This window comes from Conger conger, chromosome 16, assembly GCF_963514075.1.
Source record: "Conger conger chromosome 16, fConCon1.1, whole genome shotgun sequence".
Classification (NCBI taxonomy): domain Eukaryota; kingdom Metazoa; phylum Chordata; class Actinopteri; order Anguilliformes; family Congridae; genus Conger; species Conger conger.
Genome location: NC_083775.1, coordinates 25,884,273 through 25,905,187, shown reverse-complemented (window position 1 = coordinate 25,905,187; position 20,915 = coordinate 25,884,273). Strand labels below are relative to the sequence as shown.

Below are 20,915 nucleotides of genomic sequence, written 5' to 3'. Positions count from 1 at the left end.
TTGAGTATCTCAGAAACTGCTGATCTCCAAGGATTTTCATCCACACTAGCCTCTAGAGTTTGCAAAGAATGGTCCAAAAAAATATGCAGTGGTGACAGTAACTTAAATAAGCACACATTACAATAGTGGTGTGCAGAAGAGCATCTCTGAACACACAACGCATCATAACTCTAAGTGGATAGGCTACAGCAGTAGAAGTCAGAGACATTTTTGTATTTAATTTAAAAAAGTAGCATATTACTGCAAGCAATTGACTACATTTTACATAACTTGATCATGGCTGTCTGAGATCAGAAGCAAGGAGCCAACCAGTCTGCAGAAGAACTGTGGCAAGTTCTCCAACATGCTTGGAACAACCGCCCTGCTGATTGTCTTATAGAACTGCAGGACAGCATTGGCTATCTCAGAGAAGTGATGCAGTTTTAACACTGAAGGGTGGTCACAAAAAATATTGATTTGATTCAGTTTTTAACAAATTACTCAAATGTAATGTAAAATGTATAGTATGTTTATTTAGGACCTTTCATTTAATTATTTTTGAAATTATCTTATCTGTACAGAATGTTATGCAGGTGCCTAAGACTTTTGCACAGTACTGTATATTTTTAAAAAGCACTAGCACATCTGTTTAGAGATTTAAGCTAGAAGAATTGGTTAGAGCAAAATGCCAGCAGACACCGGAATTTGGGTTTGTGTGCTTTTGGTCTAAATCTTGATGAATGTTATGATACTGCTACTGAATTTCCTGCTACTCTATCCTTGGGTCACAGGGAATAAGATCTAACCTCACAAGACTAGCCAGAAGACCTGTATACTCTGTAGTGCTTTTGGTGCTCGGTTTCAGTTCAGCTGTGAGTTTGCCACTTTGAAGATTTCACCAACAAGCCAAAATGTGTTGTACTGTGAGACATGGAGACCATTCTGGCTGCTTCTATAAACATGTCCTTCATGTTATTCTCTAGTATGTTAAAGGCTGCTGTTTCTTTAATTTTTGTAACATGAAGTCTGCGATTATGAATATAATTCTTTTTTTAAGATATTTTTTAGGCCTTTTTCAGACAGTATAGAGAGACAGGAAGAATGGGAGCGAGAGAGAGGGGAAGACATGCGACAAATGTCGGACGGTCAGATTCGAACCGCCGACGTCGCGGCTCGCAATGAGCATGCGGTCAGTGCTCTACAGGCTGCGCCACCGAGACACCCATAATATAATTATATTTTTCCAAATATAGAAGTAATTAAAATTAGGAAATAATTTCATCGGAATTGGCACATATGACTTTAGCATACAATTACAGTGCAGTCCGTAAGTATTTGGATAATGACAAATCTTTTGGTGTTTTATATCTACTCCAGCACATCGAATTTGAAATAAAACAATCACTAGTGCAGCCCTTTAGCTTTAATTTGAGGGTTTTTATATCCATAGAGTGAAAAGGAATTTTAGCTGCTAAAAGTAATTGGACAATTGGCTGCTCAGATGTTTCTTGGGCAGGTTAAGTTTTATTCTAAGTTCATGTATAAAAGAGATAACAAAAACTGAAGAGTTGATTTTTAATTTGGAGTTAGGAACGGATGGTGCAGTGGGTAGCACTGCTGCCTCACAGCAAGGAGGTCCTGGGTTCAAATCCCCGTCGGCCAGGGCCTCTCTGTGCGGAGTTTGCATGTTCTCCCCGTGTCTGTGTGGGTTTCCTCCCACAGTCCAAAGACATGCAGGTTAGGCTGATTGGAGAGTCTAAATTGCCCATAGGTGTGAATGGTGTGTGTGCACCCTGCGATGGACTGGCGACCTGTCCAGGGTGTATTCCTGCCTTTTGCCCAATGTATGCTGGGATAGGCTCCAGCCCCCCTGCGACCCTGTTCAGGATAAGCGGGTTAGGATAATGGATGGATGGATCTTCATTTGGAGTCTATTGTTTTTGTCTATCAACATGAGGACCAAAGAAGTGTCAATGAAAATAAAGGAGGCCATCATTAAGCTGAAAAATAAATCAATTCGCCAAAAAATTGGATGTGTCAAAATAAACTGTGTGGTACATTGTTAAGAAGCAAGAACGCACTGGAGAGCTCAGAAATGGCAAATGATCAGGTAGACTGAGAGAGGGAGAGGGGGGGAGATAGAGAGAGAGGGAGTGTGTGTGTGAGAGAGAGTCCATCCATCCATCCATTTTCTTAACCCGCTTATCCTGAACAGGGTCGCAAGGGGGCTGGAGCCTATCCCAGCATACATTGGGCAAAAGGCAGGAATACACCCTGGACAGGTCGCCAGTCCATCGCAGGGCACACACACCACTCACACAAAGCAAAACATACAGCCAAAGCAACCAAGGAGTTTTTTTCAGCAAAAATTGGAATTCTTTTGACTGGCCAAGTCAATCACCTGACCTCAATCCAATTGAGCAAGTATTTCACTTGTTGAATATACCCAGCATCAGGTGATGTCAATGGGTTGTTCAGTTCAGGAACTTATTGGGCCTCATTTATCAAAATGAAAATTCACCATAAATCCATGCATTTGCACAAATAATGTGGGATTGATCAAATAAATTATACTATATTTTATTTTATGAGGGCGAGGATGATCGGAGAGCCAGACACGACCGTGAGACAAAACCCCTATACGCGAACACGCAGGCGTGAACGCTAGCAGATCCCGGAAGGGAAAGACACAGGGATGTACAAACACAGAGGGGAATGAACAAAAACTAACCCAAAGGTGATATTTAGAATGGAACAGAAAATAAGCCCAAAACAGCTGTAGGAAAATAAATCAACCCTCTGAAAACAGGGCAAAACACCAAACCCAAAATAAGTGCTTTGAGGCGAGCACTGGGATTTACTATTAGAGAAATCAGAAATAAAAATACAACCTAGCGCAAAACTGCTAGGCACAAAACAAAAACCATGAGACGCAGCTCAGGAAAAACACACAAACAAAAATACAGTACCGGGGACAACGTCCCTCTACCACCGGCTCACACGAGCCCCAAACAAAAATAAAGAAAAGAAAATCCTTCAGCAAGTCGTCGGTGAACAAACACCACAACCGAACGCCTTCCTTACCTATTTTTCTTAAATTCTGAAAGTTCAGATAAACACACCAACACCGTACCTGACTCTACCAGCACAGCATCTACCTGGTGTAGCACTGGCTTTGTGCTAGAGCGAACAGTAGACACAAAAGCACTGAAAGGTAGTCAGTACTGGCCTTAAGTACTCTTAGGGGAAGGTAATTCCCCTGGTGCTAATGAGGCACAGGTGTAACCAATGATCCTTGGCCCTCTGGTGATCACAGCGGGAATTACCTCCCACCATGACAATATTTAAAAAGGGCTGTACTGTGTTATGCCTACACAGTTCACCAAATATGGACCCTAAAATTAAAGCTACCTCGTATTAACCACACTAACCATTACTACAGAGTGAAAACAACAAATAATGTGTCACTGTCCAAATACTTACAGACTACACTGTATGTGTGTGTTATGTATTATGTAGTTTGTCTGTAGAGTCTGAAGGGGCTTCTTGCCCAAAAGGGTGTAACATCACATTTTCACTCATCTCTATCTAAAAAAATAGTTTTCATCATGGGCAGCTTAATGTAAATACACAGGTCACTATCTTCCAACAGACATTAAACTACCTTATCTCAAGGTTACAGTGGAATCTCACAAATATGTTGATCAGGTGAAATATCAATCAAAACAGTCGAGACATTCAATAAGTGTTGAGATTAAATTAGGTGAAATCTATTGGCCAGCAAGAAAATGAAAGGGGGGGTAATGTTCCTCCATAGATGACAATATCAGAAAACCGTTATTTTTTACAGCAGATGGTTCATATGAGTCCAATAGAGACTACATTTTCTATTAGACCTTAAACATTGCATTGTATTCTGGTTGGTGAAATTAGTCCGTTTATTTATTTCGATTTCACAGGTTCGTATTCTTGCACCGAGAAACGAATATGTGGGCAAATACGATACATGTTTTTAACAATTAAACTTAATTGAATCTCAACGCTCCACCCATTTACGTCACGAACACCACCTTTTTCAGGTAGCCTACCGTTACGCATGGTTTAGTTGAGAGTTCCTTCTGCTACAGTCTGGAAGTGTGTTAGTGTATCCGGACGCAGTTCATGCGCCACTTAAAACGAAACGAAACGAAACAAAAAAAACAATAAAACGCCTGGACAAAAACTTTTTGGCGGATACGGCTGCTTGTTCCTGGCATTTCATAGCAGCAGCAAAACGTTTTTCTCTCTGTTTGTTCACAGTAGCGTAACAGGATGGCAGCAATCAAGGCACTGCAGCAATGGTGCAAAATTCAGTGTGATGGCTATCGAAATGTGAATATCGTCAATATGACAACGTCGTTCAGGGACGGACTGGCCTTTTGCGCACTTATCCACAAGCACAGACCGGACCTCATGTAAGGAATTTGATCTAACTTTATTAGCGTTGATTGAAAGTTTGTGCACAAAAGTTTTAAATGTAAGTTTAAAAAAATATCCAAGACAACATGCGGTATACTACGCTTTGTACCGTTGTCTGGTACTGAGGCTTTGGTTATTGCAGTAATTTAGTTGTTACTCGGTGGATCCTGCGTGATTATGTTGCATTTTGTTTGATGGGCTACTGATCAATTGTAAGTGTATTTTAATGAATTACTCGTGGGTCTAATGAAGCTCCATTCCGCACAGCTGTGAGCACTTCGCCCGCGGCAGCATAGTTACTGCTCTAAAAGGAATCTGGATGATACTCATCGTGTGCTCGACACAATATCATATCTGTATTATAAGCACACCAAGCACGTGTAGCCTACTCTATTCTTAAAACGACTGCTATAATTTCACCTTTAATGTTTAATACGGGGTAACAGGAAAAAATAGGTTTGCAAAACGCATGTCCACTTTGATTAATTATAGTTTGCATGGACATTTTATTTTGGAAAATAATTGTTTCTTTTAGAGACCACTTAGAGCAGTATATTTTTGTCTTGCATCCGTCAATTGTCCAATATGTAAGCAAACGCATGTGAAGTAAAACTTTCGGTTGCACCTGTTTGAGCCAATTCTTCAAAAGTAGGACTGTGGTAATCCCGTTTACCATCATGCGCATCTGTTTTATAAATATTATAAAGTGAAAGGTTCAAGTCAAGGTTTGAAAAAGTTACACTTGTGTACTCGTTCCAGCTGGAAAATGTATTTCGAGGTCAAATTCCTAATTAAGTAAATTTATTTTTTGGGCAGTTGTAATTGACCTAAACTCACAAAGAGGCCGATTTTAGTTCATTTGAAATGTATTATTTAGTATATTTGGCTTAGATCGATAGAATACAATTAATTGCACACAGTTGTGACTATAATGGGCAGTTTACTTTGTTCCTGAAAGTTGAAAAATCTGTTGTAAATGTTTTAAACCCCTAGTTGTTTTCATATATACCCTGTGTCCACAGGGTCAAAAATGACCCAGTTTTGCCAGCCTGTATCATTCAAGATAACTGAAGTTACTAACATGACTAGCAGGAATGTATTGGTAGGTCTGTTTGATTGGGATCACTAAAATTACATTCAAGTGTTTAAAGAAAATGAGACACTCATTTGAGCTGAATGTTCATAGCCTGAGCAAGCCCGGTACACAACCTTTAAAACGAGTGACTCTGCATGATGCATTTCCTTGTTTTGTTCTGTTTCAGAAACTATGACTCTCTCACTGAGGAAAATGTTTATGACAACAACCACTTGGTAAGAGATTTACTCTTGGCATTCATTTAAGCGGAAATGACCGGAACCGTGTTAATTTCTGCAGGATTTGAACTGCTAAGAAATATGTTTTGTTTAATTCCTTGGTGTACAATAATCTTCAGAAACAACTTGTATGTTATAATGCCATTCTGGTTTTAAATGTTTATTCTGGATTTTTCTGGGGAATGCATATTTAATTAATTTAATTATTCAATAAGTCATTAATCAGGTCTACTGATTTGTACAGAACCAACTCTTGACCTCTATGTTCTATGTGAAACGCACTTCACAGTGACTGAATTGTAATTTGTAAGACCATGTTAATCCGGTGAGCAAGCGTAAATTTGGTCTGACTATAGTTATTCATGTTTCCAGTCAAATTTGAGTTTTTTGCTCTTGGGTAATGATTACATGTTGATAGTGGCGTTTGCCTGTTACAAACGGCTCGATTTCACCTTGATTCTGCGTTAAGTCACAGATGACTGCAAGCATTTTGTACTACCTCAAAAGCTTCCTTTTCTCTGGGGTTCGGCTGTGCATTGTGTGGGAAGGCTAGCTTATTCTCAGGTTGCAGACGCAGTGATTACGCTGACAGGATAAGTGTGTTGACTTCACTAACCCAGTGGCCTTGTTTTGACGTTGCCCCCTCCTTCCTTAAATGTCAGGGCTCCGGAAGTGTGGAATGGCTGTTGGAAAAGGAACGGCAGAGCGGGGACGTTTCCGTTTTAAGCCCCCGCCAGTTTCAGAAATGTTCACTTATTTCAGGGGAATGAAGGTCAGACTGTATTCAAAGCGCTCAGATCATAGGTGTAATGCAGTGTGCAAAGAGTCAAACACATCCTGGTGTCTGCAAGTAAGATGAGCCCGGACAGGCCTCTATGGGGCATTCATTATGAATAAGCCATTGTCATTGTAAGGCTATATACTATATATATTATCAGTTACAGGTCTGTTCCTCAATGGAAAGTCAGTTCAGAGAATTAATTCTGCATCACACCAACTAATTTTGTTTGAATTATGGCTGTTTGGAAGATAATCTTGTGTCGTTTAGTATGTGCTCGGTCTATACACACTGTTGGGGGCATACACACAGTTCATCGTATTTGACCAGGTGGACAGCATTGCCCCGTAACTTGTCTGTTGCTGCTTAAAGGGTGCGTTTAGGATTACCTCGTGGACAAGGTAAAATTCCTCTGCATATTTCATGAGGAGGATGCGCTGGTCACGAAATTGTTGCATCGAGTTTCAAGCCCGCTTTCTGTTTCTCCGCTTCTCCCCATGTCATGCAGTAGTTGAAACTTCGCAATGCTCTGTATGAGCTGAGCAGAAACTGCAACAGTCTAGTAATGATTTGCTGGGTGGCCTTTTGCCAGCAAGCTTGAAAATATGGACAGGATTTGTTTTCCCTTTTTTCTTATACTGTATATCAGTGTATATACTGCTCTTTTACTGTATTGATTGATGCAATATGCATTTTGAATGACCGGTTTGACTGATTCCAACTTTTAAACCTGAGACCCCTGTTTGCTGTGGTCTCGAGTGGGTTTGGATGAGCAATGCTAACATTTCAGCTAAAGAAATCCATCCACTGTCTTTGCCTTCTCCTCTCCTACGTGACAAAAGTATCTGCAACCTTTTGAAATGTTAAGGCTGAGCGCAGGTCCGTCCTTAACGACAGCCTGCTATCCTCCCCCCTCCCCACCCCCCACGAGACCTGAGTCCAGAGGAAATGAGTTGTTCGTTATTCGCTTCACCCTGTCCATCCCTGCATGAGGGCACGTTTGCATTTGTTGGTCTCCTCTATTTCTGGAATCTTCTGTTCTCTATTTTCCGGTTCTGTGGAACCGGTCAAGCAGCTGCTTCCCAGCTGCACTGTTTGGGGAAAAACCCGCCAAGGCATAATGATACCGACTACAACAATGAGTTGTTCTGAGCCTCAATTGTTATAAAATAAATGTTTATTGCGATAACGCAGTAAATCGCCGTTTACATGTTTTGCTTCATAATCTGTTGACAGTTTCTCAAATGCTTTATGTAATGAAACTTGTTTCATCCCCCCCATTTCCTTTGGGGGGGCATCTTGGCCTGTAATTCCTACTGAAGCCGTTCTGTATGTTGGCAAAGGGGGTTACATTGGGCACTTGTCCAGTTGGTGCACTTGCATACCCAGCAAGAAGTAATGAGCCTACGTGTGCCACCTCTGGTCTGGAACCTAATCCTGGCGGTCACGCCGATGACTGGTCAGGTGTCCTACGGGGTGATGCGTAAGTGGACATTGTCATCCAGGGTACGAGGGTTTCAGTTGGCATATTATCCTGACCTCTGGTTAACCACGAGTCTGTTCCAGGGATCAGGATTGCAGAGTTGGCTAGATAATTGCACATTGTAAAACTTGGAACAGTTTATTTGCTTGAGTTTATGTTCCAGATTTGGGGGCTTGTGGGTTTGGCAATTTGCCAATCCTGATTTGTGGACCTGGCCAGGTGCAGGCGGTCTGCTTGAAGCATTTGTGCTCAGCTGGTGTACAGTAAGGTGGTGAAATGGCTGTCTGTTGCGGGTGTGTGCAAGTCTGCTCTGTCCTGAATTGTCGGAGGGCATTGCAGCAGTTGAACAGGTCTTCAGATGCGAGTGCCTTTTCCTGACCACAGACGGGAAGGAACGGGGAAGTTTTCCAAAAATGTATATGGAGTATACATTTATTTTCCCAGGGAGATTGTGTGGTGGCCGGCTTTTGTTTCCTTGTCACCTTAAAACCATTTTAGACCTCAAGAAACCAGGTGAGGCAACTCGACTCTGCCAAGTGCCGTGACAAATGAAGTGCTGAGTAGCAATGATAAGGACCATGTCCTGTGACTCCAATGAAAAGGGTGGAAGCTAGTGATCTGCTAGAAAAGGAGGTTGTGGTGACTGCGGTTGGCATGGTTACTGTTGACGGTAGGGGCTTTGTTGCAGGCCTTTCGTGTGGCGGAGGAGCACCTGGGCATTCCGGCGCTGCTGGACGCCGAGGACATGGTGGCTCTGAGGGTCCCTGACCGGCTCAGCATCCTCACCTACGTGTCCCAGTACCACAACTACTTCAACGGCCGTGCCCCCAGTAAGCTTCACGTTCGCCTCCGATGGTTACGGTCTGGACTACATTTTACATTACACCTTACATTACAGCGGTCATTATCCAGAGCAACTTACATGAGCTGATGCAAGTGGGGAACCAATAAGGGATTGAAGTGAAGTAGTTTGCTCTCAGGGGAATCCTAGCTGCAAGAGACAGGAAGTGCAGTTGTCTCAATTGGCAGCTTGTCAACTGCCCTTTTGGACATTAATCTGGTTACTCAAAGAAGAATGAATTCCATTGATCATTAATGAAAGTTAAAGTATATGTTTGGGCATTGCACGGCTTGTCCTGAGGCTCGAATGGCAGTTATCCATTTACAATGTTATTTGGCCTTTGGCAAACTTTACAGGTTTGTTGCCTTATTGGACTTTTTAAGATCTCAAGCTGCTAGGCGCAACTAACACACCCAAAACTGAAACCGTAACAACCCCACCCCACAGATCCACAGGTGGTACACGTGCTGACTGAAACGTGTACACTGCCACCAGAGCTGCTTGGTATGCGGGTGCCAGCTGAGTAGCGCATTGTTCCAGGGAATGCACACCTGGCTCTGGCTCTCGGCCAGGAGTGGCACTGTAGCAATCAGTATCTGATTCCGCTCCGCAAGGTCCATCTCGGCACCAGGAACTGGCGCTTCAGTGGCTCACCACTCGAGCCACAGACTGTATGAATATTAAACCAGGGCCATCCTCACGTTTCTCTCCTGCGCGGTCTATCCGCGGCAGACGCGCAGTAACGTAATCTGACCGTCACCAGGTGGGGGTGTGGGAGGCGTCAAGAGACCGGCTGAGGGCTTCAAAGAGGGGCCTTCTGGGAAGAAGAACCTTCCGGTAATCGCCAAGCCCCTCCCCTGCAAACTGGCAGTTGAGAATCGCCCGCCCCTGGACACTACAGTCACCGCACCCTCTGGGCGTTCGCCAAAACTACCCCGTACTGCCGACAAGGTAATGCTTGTTTACAGCATGTAAGTACTTCTGTTTCCTTTCTGCGATCTGGACAAGTTGGATATTACAACAAAGGGGTTGTAGGAGAGGAAGTCCACTGACAAGAGAAGTTTGTTAAATCCAAAACCTTTGGGTTTGGCTTTCCACTCTCTAAGTAGGCATTCATTAATACACTTGAAAATAACCCTAATTAGTCTGAGGGCTGTTCATCTTAACATCATACTTAACCCCATGCTACACACAACAATGTCTTCGTTCTAATGATTAGTTTATATTTTTTGTTTAGCCCAGACTGTGTTTGTGTACTTTAAAGGCTCAATGCTCTATGGTGAAGTTGCTGACATCCTCTTGGCATTACAGGGGTGTTGGTTTTGGGATTTGTGGGGAGGGCTATAGCAAGAAAATTCACTTCTAGTTACCCCACAGCAGCTTGTGCAATGACATTGTCTGCTGAGGTTCCATGTGTTATAAGCGATTACTCTTCAAAGATAACATTGAATCTTGTTTTTGGTTGGGAATATTTCCTATTGCGGAAAAGGCTCGATGAAATTCTGATACCACTTCTTATGCCGAGAAGAAAAACCATATTGGCCGGATATTAAAACTAATTTGGCATTTATAATTGTCAATAAGTGCTTTTAAATGTGTATGCTCATCTGGCCACACAATGTTGCTATTCAAGCTTGCTTTTTGGAGTTGCTTTAAACATATTTTCATGCTAAAATTGATTCTCAGATACACCCAGGCCCTCCACTGTAAAAACAGATGAGCACTTGTGTGGCCCTGTCTTGCAATGATTCATGGTTGCGTGTTTCGTTCTATCCAGGTGCCTGTTTTTTTCCCAGCGAAATCACACAAACACTCAGACCCTTTGTAGACTAATGTCAGATGTGTCCCAATGGTCATCCTGCTCCTTCCACTCCAGCACAGGAAGTCCCTGTATATTTTGGCATCCTCCCCAGCACATGTGCTTAAGTGTGCTCCACGTGTGGTGTGTGTAGATAAGGACTACAAGTCTCACAATGCATTGTGCCTGTTGGCCTTTTTCACAGTCAAAGTCAAGGGGCCCAAATATTCCACTGTGCGATGCCAAGTTTGTTGTTTTTTTTTTTTCCCTCTGCCTGGGAAACAGGCCTAATGTTAGATACTTTCTCTGGGATATTATGGTTTCACCACAGTGCTGTGTCTGAGGGACTTTCCCCCCCGTCGTTTCCTGCCCACTGCGAGTTGAGCCTCGCTCACTGGACTTTGCTCCCGGAGACTAAGACAATACTCTCTGGCGATAACAATAAAAGGTTGCCGTTGCTCTGGGAACTCAGCCAGGAAGCGGTGGACAGCTGCTCTTCTGGCTGCTGTAAATAATGCAGCGGTGGAGCGAGAATACAGGGCTTGACAGCAGCATTGCTAGCGTGAAGCGAAATCTCCCAGTTGAATGTCAACAATATGAATAGCAAAAACTGCTGTTAATCTTGTTTTGGTCTATCTTTTGACTTGCAAAGAGCCAATTGCTCTCATTGGGATATGTAAGCTCAGTAATTATCACTCAACATCAACCATTACTTCGGATTTGTTTCATAGTGCACTGATGGTCTTATGCAATCTATTCTCATTTGATCCCTTTCCTTTTTCGCTTATTCCTCAGAAGGAAGTTTTGGTGGAGAGCTCCAATAAGACGGGGACCATCAGCAGCACCTGTGTGGTCTGTAAGCACCATGTTCACCTTGTCCAACGCCACCTGGTGGATGGGAAGCTGTACCACAGGAGCTGCTTCAAGTAAGCTTAATTGAACCACCTAACCCCCAATTGCTCTCAATATACCTTGCATGGCAGCCTGTCTGAGTGTGAGTGTCTTCAATTGTAGATCAATTTGGATAAAAGCACTTTGTAAATGCAGTCCATTTAACCAATGATGAAGCACAGAAACTCCATTTAAAACTGCCGCAGTGTAAAACACCCTATCCTTATCTTGAATAGGTGCTGCGAGTGCTCCAAAACCCTCCTCTCGGGAGCCTATAAAGCTGGGCCTGAACCAGGGATCTACACGTGCGCCGTTCACCCGAGCTCCCAGAACAACAGCAAGAAGACCGGACCCACAGGCAAAACTGACACTGCCCCCTCCCCCCACCCCGTCTCCATCCTCTCTGCCCCAATCAGGGCAGAGACCAAGCCCGTCGCCCCGCCTCCCGCGGCCATGCCCTGGACGGCCTCGGCCCAGAGGACCCAGGCGGCGCGCCAGCGCTTCTTCCTATCCGCTCCCGCCACGGCGGACCCGGAGAGCAGGGGCCCCAGCAGGGCCCTGGATGAGCAGAGGCCAGACAGAGCCGGCTTGCTGACGAAAGGGAACCTTCCGGAAGGAAACTGCAACAATAACAACATCTCCGCATGTCCAGGGCTCAGAGTGAACGATGGCTGGTAAGTCTGCACAGCGCTGCTGTAGCTCAGATTATGATTGGGGTCTGCTACCCTGCTCCTGGAGAGCCACAGGGTTTTTGTTTTTTCTGAACTGGCTTTTCTTTATTTAAACATTGCTAAGACAACATCCTGCAACTCTCCAGGCCCAGGGTTGATGACTGTGATTTAAATGTGCATGTAGGTGACTCAATGGTTACATATGTACAATGAATGTTTTGCATATGGATTTACTTTTTGATATTAGGATATGCATCTTCTCAAGTTGTTGTAGCATTTCCCAATTTACAGCAGTTCCCTGGCTGGTTGTTCTCAGTATCTCCTGAAAAACCCTGGGTCACCTGTCATTGCACCGAGATTACAATGTATTGCTACTTCAACACAACACCACTGCATTGTTCCAGAAGCAAAATACTGTCACAAAGATATTTTCTGTTGAATCTGTGAATGTGAAAAGGACTCGCAGCCCAAGAATCGAGACATTGTGGAATGCTGTGTACACTCTCAAGGTCTCTTGCTTGCATAATTCCTATTGCATTATGGGTATAATAGCTTTAATTGTTTCATATTGTACATCAGTTTTCCTGTGTTTTCTCTCCCTTTAGAATCAGTTATTCGTAAAACAGTTTGAGGATACTCTAAACTCAAGCACAGTATTCAATTATCTTTGGTTGCTGTTAATGCATGAATTGTTGTCGCAATCAACTACACCCCCCCTAAAATTGGAAAAATGTATTTTGTGTATGAAAGCATGCATCTTGGATGTAGAATCACAAGACCAATGAGAGGCAGCATCAACACCACAAGCAAGCGCTTTAAATGCTGTTCTGTCGATAGAAACCACAGAGATTGAAAATGAGTTGGGGTTTCTGTCAGGAGAATGGATTTTTACAGAATTCATGAAGCTAGTAACTGATAATCTGGACCATAAAATTTTGATTGGAGAGCTCAATCTTGTGTAGGCCCTTTATAGTGCCGTTAATGTCATTTTTAGCAGTAGCTCCGTAGATCTCGTTCAAAGCCTATTGGCAGTATAGTGATATTGGCCAGTATAAGCACAGCGCTCATGTAACTGCAACTGTGGGAACAGGGTCCCTTCTTCTGAGGTCTCCAGACCTAAGAGGGGAACGGACAGGCTTGGAACAGCGGAGGGCAAACCAGCTGAACCTTCGATGCGTCTCAAAACAGTCTCTAACAAGGAAGCGCTATGGGTAAAGTCCATGCAGAGAGAGTCTTTAAACCACATCTCCTCCCGGGTCAAAGGTGAGCTATATGTACACTTCATTTTATTTAACTGAGGAGGGGATTTCAATACCTGCCAATGTATACAGACTGCATGCAAGGCAAAAAGTAAACGGGGCTTACAATGAGACCTTGCCCTTCAATATACTGTATGCTGTATATCGCATACCAAGGTAATATAAATTTCCAAAAGATTCTGTGAAAGATGTGACAAGCAATCGTGACAGTAAGTTGACAATGGTAAGAGAATGGTGTTTAATGTTTCTCTGTGTCTTGAATATTGTACACACAAGTGAAGTTTTAACTGACTTTAATCGATTAGACGCATGCGATTGTTCAACAATGCACAACTATGGCAATGACATCACTTTTCAGCCTCATATTGGCAGACAATTTGAGAAGCTAATGGGGTTAATTCCGACTTTTGCCGAAAAGTAATTTGGTATGAAGTGGTGACCTTTTATTTGGGTGAAACTCTTAACGTTTTTTTGCCCTTGGAGCAGATGTTGAGAAGTCGGAGACACCTGCGGACTGGAGGGCCATGCTGAAGCCAGTGCCAAATGGACAAGGGCTGAAGTAAGTTCTGTGCTCAAATTGAAACCCAATTTTGGGAGCCATTTTGTTGACTAGGAGGACAAAACCAATTCCATTTCATGTATTCGCCCTCCAGCCTGTTGATCCCTCCCGCCTCGCCCATTGCTGTAATGATTGACTGGCTGAGAGTGCAGCCACTGCCATTCTCCCCCATCCTCACAAGTCCCACGGAGTGCTGCATCTGAACCTGTCCCTAATGCAACCAGTACATTGAGTTCCTCCTGATGGTCATTCTTCTGTTCTTCTCAAATTTCTTTTAACTCGAGAGGTGAGGCAGTAAAGATTGGTGATGGGTTGCACTGCAAAATTGTATTTATTTTTTCACCAAGGGGTGGTATTATTAAAAATAATAGGACTTACCTGTGAGGCCATTTCTTTTTAGAGTCTATGAACCGAATCAGAGGAGATGGGTTGGAAATGTTATACTGACCAGTATTTCTTCTCATAATTATTACTGCTTGGAGTAGCATGCCAGGATTAGCAGTGCATTTGGGGTTCCATGTGTCCTTGAAGGTCAAATTTGACACACTAGTTAGGAGCATATAATGTTGGTCCTGGAGAACTATGGCCTACTTTACTTTATTCTTGCAATAGAGCCTCATTGGGCTTAGGGATATGCATACAAACAGGAATGTCCACAAGTTGTATGCATGAATTTCCATTTCTAAAACATGCCAAACAAAATAAACCCTTAATCTTTCTATTGAGTTTGGGGTCAATTTGACCCCATTCAGTCTTGGTCATCTTTGATTTTTTTTTTCTTTTTTTTTTTTTCTACATTTTATATTTTGGTGGGATTAAATGAAACTTAATACTTTGTTTTCTATGTGTGCCAGCTTTGCATGTGTTGTTGTATGGGCTTATTATGACTAATTGTATAAAATGTCAGAAAATATACAACCTTTATTTTTATATCTCATTTTTGCGGACGATTCTGGTGGTTCTTTCCCATATGGGTGCCAAACTTTCATTTCCTGTACCTCAGGCTTTAAAATGAGATGTTTCTCACAGATTTGTAATTTATTGATAGAAGGGGATAGCCAAGGGGACGCCCAATGTCCATTTCTTTTTACAATAAACACATTTCTTTATACTGTTGGGGTCAATCTGAGCCCAAACTTAAAAGCGGTCAAACTCTAAACATAATAGGACGTTTAAGCAGGTGTAGAAATCGACCAAGTCTGCATATGGCCCAGTGTTTACTACACGCTGGCTTGTTGCACCTCTGATTTCTCAAGACTAGTCTTTTACAAAGCTTATTCATTTTATTCAGCTCTGAGGGTGAGGACGCCAGCCTTCATTCAGCATTGCCTCAGAACATCACCATTACCACCACACCGTCACCACAAACTGAGGCCTGCTGCAGTACTCCTCCCATTAGCCACGGAAATGCAAAAACCCCTCCTAAGGAGCCTCAAAACGGGTGTGAAAGTTGGGGTAAGTCATCCATGGCACCTTTGTCACCAGAACCATAGTAATATTGATCTCCTTATTTATCCGTTTTCCCCTCAAGTGCAGTTTGAAATTGATGCAGCTAGTTTTTGGTGGCAGTGGTTGCTAGTGGGATACGGATATCCACTGTTATGCGTTTCTATGCATCAGTGTAGGTGTACATTTTCTGTTCGCTTCTCTCTTATCCCTGCTGGGTAGATTTGAGCATATCTGCATAACCCTGCTAGGTACCTCCTGTTAAATGTCCTTTCCTGCAGTAATTGAGTGCTGCCATTTGTTATTTGGGGAAGAAATCGATACCAATAAGTTTAACCTTTGAATGCTCAACATTTTCAAACTTAGTTGCATGATGCGGTCACACACATAGCACACAACTATAGCAACAGAATGGTGACTGTTGGCCTCGGGACGGAAATCCTGTCTTTGTAGATTTCACTAATGGGACCGGTTCACCAGCCCTAGATGCTTCTACACCTGAATCAACTCTACCAAAGGTAAGTCTTTACCTAGTACAATAATGTGAATTATTTACTGAAAATATACTACTGTATTTTGGTGCAGAGAGTTTAAATTGCTTTGAGAGGCAGCCCATGGATAATATTATCTAGGTTATAAAACTGGCCAGTAAATGGCTTATTAAGACTTAACTGGAATCAGCCCTCATGGGGCCTATGATTCATAATGGATTATTTCCACTCTTGTCCTTGACTGACCTGTTTTTAAGATTGCATGTTTTATTAGGAATGAATATGGCAGTTCCCGTATTAGTTTTGGCAATATTATTGTCCTTTCCCAAGCTAGTTTTGAAGTCGCCAACCATAAATCCTTTCATTGTGAATCCTTGCAGTTTTATGATTTTAATTGCTCATCTATGACCGATGTTCCTCGTTTTCAGAGTGTAGCGATTGTTACTCAAAGCACTTTGCAATTAGATTGAATAGCGGCCATGCATAGATGTTAAAGTGCCATTTAGCTCCTCCAGTACCCTAATGAGCGGAAAATTGGCTATTGGCTCAGCTGGACACTGGAACCAATTTCTGTTTCTCCCCAGGGCAGGACCTTAGGTGTCCCTACAGAACAGATCCAGCTGGAGCTGCAGGAGATCGAGGAGCACCTGGGCCACCTGGAGAAGCAGGGAGTGGAGATGGAGAAGCGACTTCGCCACTGCGAGGCGGGTGAGAGGCAGCACCACCTCCTCTCCTCTCTTGAACTTGATGTTGAGGGGGGTATTAGTCATAACTCCAAGAGGAATTGTAGTTCTGTATGCATCAAATTTGAATGTGATTAATTTGAAAATTCAGTTGGAAATTGAGGTGGTCATTCATGCAGTAAATCATAATTTCAAGCATAAAATAGTGTTCTGTGAGAATCTTTTTTTAAAGACACAAACTGTATGCTTGCCTTAATTTTTTATTTAACAATCCAACCCTTTTCCAAAAGACTATCCCCCTTTTTTTAATTGGGGAGGTGGTGCACAGTAGATGCACTCTCCTTCCCTCCTCAATATCCGTCTCTGGAGGAGGTGGGAACAGGATGGGAAAGCTAGAGGGGGAGGGGTGTGGAGCAGGAAGTTGGGGTTCTCCATCCGTGCTCAATGATCTTTTAAAGTGCCTAGAGTCTTGTCAGTCACCAGAGAATTTTAATGAGTCCAGATTTCGCAAAGGCCTATTCAGCAATAGTCCCCTAGGCCCAAGTGGTTAGTGAAATTTTGGTCCAGGAGCCAATGCCCCCCAAGGCAATTTTAGTTTATCATGATCTCGATTGCTCTTATGATGTATGTGCGATTTGTTTAAATTAAATTGTGAAGGTTTACTTCATTATATCAGGAAAGGTTTATTCCTCTAATGGGTGACATTGCCTTTGCCCTTGTTGCAGAAGGAGAAGAGGCTGTATTGGACTCCTTAATGGTGGAATGGTTCAACCTGATCCATACCAAGCAGGTTTACATCCGAAGGGAATCTGAGCTCGTCTACATGTAATGTTCTTTTCTTTTTCACGGTTTAATTTTTAATTTGAATTATAATTATAACTGCCTTTTTACTGAAAGTCTTTTCTCACGTACAGTGTGTGCGTCCAGCTTTATGTTGTCATGGTAATGCCTACATGTCGGTTGTATTATTTCCCGCTGAAAGTGTGAAAGTGTGAGGTTGTTTCTTCAGCGCAAAGACCCAGGATCTGGAGGAGCTGCAGCCGGGAGTGGAGGGGGAGCTGAGGAGACTGATGGACACTCCCGGTGAGCTCCTCTCTGGACCACTCGCCCCACCTTCATCTTCAGGCACTTTAGTGGACTTCCGGCCTTGTCTTTTATTTGTTTTTAAAGCCATAAATGGTTTGACGCTGGAATACATTGGCAAACTTTTTTTTTTTTTTTGGGGTGGGGGATATTCTCAGAGCACGTTTAAGCGTCTACCTTTTAGGACCCTAGACTATGGAACCGCCTACCTAATTAAATAAATGTACTTTCACTTTTTATGCTAGTGTAATGCCATTTATTTTAAATGTATTACTATATCACTTTCAACTACAAATACCTTTTTATAAATTGTGCTATATTAAAGTGTTGTTATTATTATTTTTTTGGTTGTTGCTGCCATTTCCCTAAGGGGCCTTGTTTCACATAGCAGGTTTATGGATAACTGCACTGAGCAGAACCCTCCAAAATCTAAAACATGAACTGTAAGAAGAGCTTTTCAGGGTTTTACACCACAATTAACTCTGTAATCCTGCTTTGTGAAACACCCCCCTGGCTTTGGGATGCATCCGTTCTCTGTGTAGTTCCATGATGCTCTGGAGGAGCCTGAGCCGTTTCTCACACTACCCTTGTGATTCAGAGCATTTGAAGAGCGCAGTGGACCGGCAGAGGGAAGAGCAGCTGATGGAGAAGCTGATGGAGATCGTCAACGACCGGAACGCCATCGTGGTGGTGCTGGACGAAGACCGGCTGAGGTCAGGACTGCCCGCAACACTATGCCCCTGCACACTGCTGTGCACTCAACACTATGCCCCTGCACACTGCTGTGCACTCAACACTACGCCCCTGCACACTGCTGTGCACTCAACACTATGCCCCTGCACACTGCTGTGCATTGCCCTTCATGAATACTGCTGTTTGCACTCAACATTATGCCCCTGCACACAGTCACCAAGTACCACTGTTAAAATAATTTGATTTAGCTTTTATCCAAAGCGACTTTTAGTTAATTTAGACTAAGGACAGGGCAAGGATATCTGCAGCTGTGTGAATGTTTGACCCCTGTTCCTATTCACTACAGGGAGGAAGAGGAAGATCAACAGCTGCATGAAATGATGGAAAAGCTTGGTGAGTCATGCGTTTCTGCACCACCATGCCAAGCCAATGGTCCTACTGTAAAGTCCTACAGCAGGGGTGTCCAATCCTGTACCAGGGAGAAGAGGAAACTAATTGGCGAAATCAACAGTTGTAGTGATTATCTGGATTGAGAACCTGTACATTCTTGGCCCTCCAGGGCACTACTGTCCATTCCCATATGTTAGCTGTGAACACCAAACCAGCTTCTTACACCATGGTAGCATCCTACACCCAGTAGGGTATGGTTAGTAATGTCCAGCACTATAAAATCAAGGAACAGAACCGGTAAATATTTGCAATGTTGTATGGCCTGTCAAAGCCATGTTTCAGAATATACCGTATCACCTTCAGGAATGCTTTTGCTCTGTGTCATATTAAGTCTGCCTTTTAATGTTCAGACTAGAGTGCACATTTGATTTGCAAAGCGAATGTGTCTATAGAAGATTACTCCATTTCCATCACTTTAAAGGAAACACGTTTTTGTCAACAGGCAAACCGAAACAGAAGGAGAAAAGCAAGACGAAATCTCCCATAAAGAAGTTGTTTCGGCGGATGAGTAAAAAAGACAGTGTGAAGAATTGACCGTCAGGGAGTCTGTGCTGGTGGGAAGGTTCGGCTGTAGGCTTTGAGGCCACTTGCTTTTAGTTTGAATGTGGTTTCACATCCAGTGGGTTTTTGAACAGGGCCTCTTTAAGCATTGTGAAGAGGACCACTTGTTTAAGGTGCGTCTGTACTGTACATGCACAAATTGCTAACCGGCTAATTTCATCCAGTGTAGCTGAGATTTTGTGATTTATAGTGGGTTTTCAGCAATCATTTTAATCGTATGATTTAAAACTGTTAAAATATTGGTGTCTAACTGGCCTCTGGACTATTTGAGAAGGTTCTTATTGCTCAGCAAAAAAAAAAAAAACCCAAAAAAACAATTGTTTCACCATTTTAATGAACATGGGAGGTGGGTTATATGGCATAGTTCACAAATTAATCTAGTTTTGAAATGGTTTTGTTCATAACTGGTTCATATCTGGAGTAATGATTCTTTTATTTTTTTTCCTGGATTTACTGACCTGTGTTAATAGTTTGTGTTGTTTTTTTGTGCTAATTTTAAGTCCCCGTTCTGATTATTCTGTATTTTTAAAGGTCACTGTTCAACGATCAAAACAATAGTTCAATGGGTGAATTTTTATGAAAGTTGTAATACAAGACACATTTTTAAAAGTGCAAAATAGTCCTGAATATGAATTCTTATATATTTAATGACAGGTGTGTTTTATTTTGGTACAGGTATGTGGAACTGTTCATCAAATTTCTCATGCATTGTGTGAATTGGGAGTTCCTGTGTCACTTGTAGGGGTTTATGGTATCCAGTTGTGTTGGTGTTTTTCAGCCATTAGGTGGCAGTGTTGAGTTGCATTATAACCAAACCCCACAAAAAGCCATAACCCCGACTAAATTGGCCGCCTTAAGTTCATATAATTTTGTCTCGAACTCAACCAATACCCCTAAACTGAGGCTAATTAAAGCGACTGTAATTTCATTATTTTTGTCCCTTTCATTATTTTGTTCAAAAAGAAATGTTTCTTTTTACCCGTTTTTGCAATGTGTGAACTTCTGTAATGCATTGGAATTAGAAACTTTTTTTAGATTGCTGGAGACCAGCTGAAAGAACTGGAGCATGTGATTGATGCCTTTAGAGGAAAGCTTTTTAAGGTGTACTGTATAAGAATGATTAATGTGGGTGTACATACATATTATTTATACCGTATTTATATACATTTTAAGAGTTTGCAGTCAAATAAAGCAATTAATATTGTGCAATTTAAGTGGTGTGAAGGTACAATCATTTTTAATGACCCATTGCTTATTCGATGGCAGAATACATGCACTGTTTTTAAATATTATACTTAAGAGCAATACCTTTAACTCCTAATGTACTTTAATTCTTCATATTTGAGACGTGCAGCTTTTCATACTTTGCATTAGGTTAAACAAAGACATATGTACCTAACTTTATATGCAAAACTTTGGACACCAGAACATTTGTCAGTGTGTTCTAGTTAAAATGGTTAAATTAAGGTAGTTTTTG

The 20,915-nt window shown here is 42.4% G+C and overlaps 1 protein-coding gene across 1 annotated transcript; it reads left to right on the top strand.

Annotated features, from left to right (window-relative positions):
- The first annotated feature begins 4,096 nt into the window (after positions 1–4,096).
- micall2a (mical-like 2a) lies at positions 4,097–20,652 on the top strand. Its single transcript, XM_061223324.1, has 17 exons — positions 4,097–4,433; positions 5,700–5,748; positions 8,701–8,842; positions 9,617–9,804; positions 11,447–11,577; positions 11,779–12,216; positions 13,304–13,476; positions 13,959–14,031; positions 14,126–14,221; positions 15,323–15,486; positions 15,931–15,995; positions 16,553–16,676; positions 17,377–17,476; positions 17,661–17,734; positions 18,333–18,447; positions 18,774–18,820; positions 19,320–20,652. Exons 1-17 carry the CDS (start codon positions 4,291–4,293, stop codon positions 19,409–19,411), a joined length of 2,214 nt encoding a protein of 737 aa, XP_061079308.1. The 5' UTR covers positions 4,097–4,290; the 3' UTR covers positions 19,412–20,652.
- Positions 20,653–20,915: the final 263 nt, after the last annotated feature.

Bases quoted from the DNA above. Each gene is read 5' to 3' on its own strand.
- micall2a (XM_061223324.1), top strand. From the start codon at position 4,291: ATGGCAGCAATCAAGGCACTGCAGCAATGGTGCAAAATTCAGTGTGAT. The intron at 5,749-8,700 runs GTAAGAGATTTA...GCTTTGTTGCAG, and splicing joins TTTATGACAACAACCACTTG to GCCTTTCGTGTGGCGGAGGA. The intron at 17,735-18,332 runs GTGAGCTCCTCT...CTTGTGATTCAG, and splicing joins GAGACTGATGGACACTCCCG to AGCATTTGAAGAGCGCAGTG.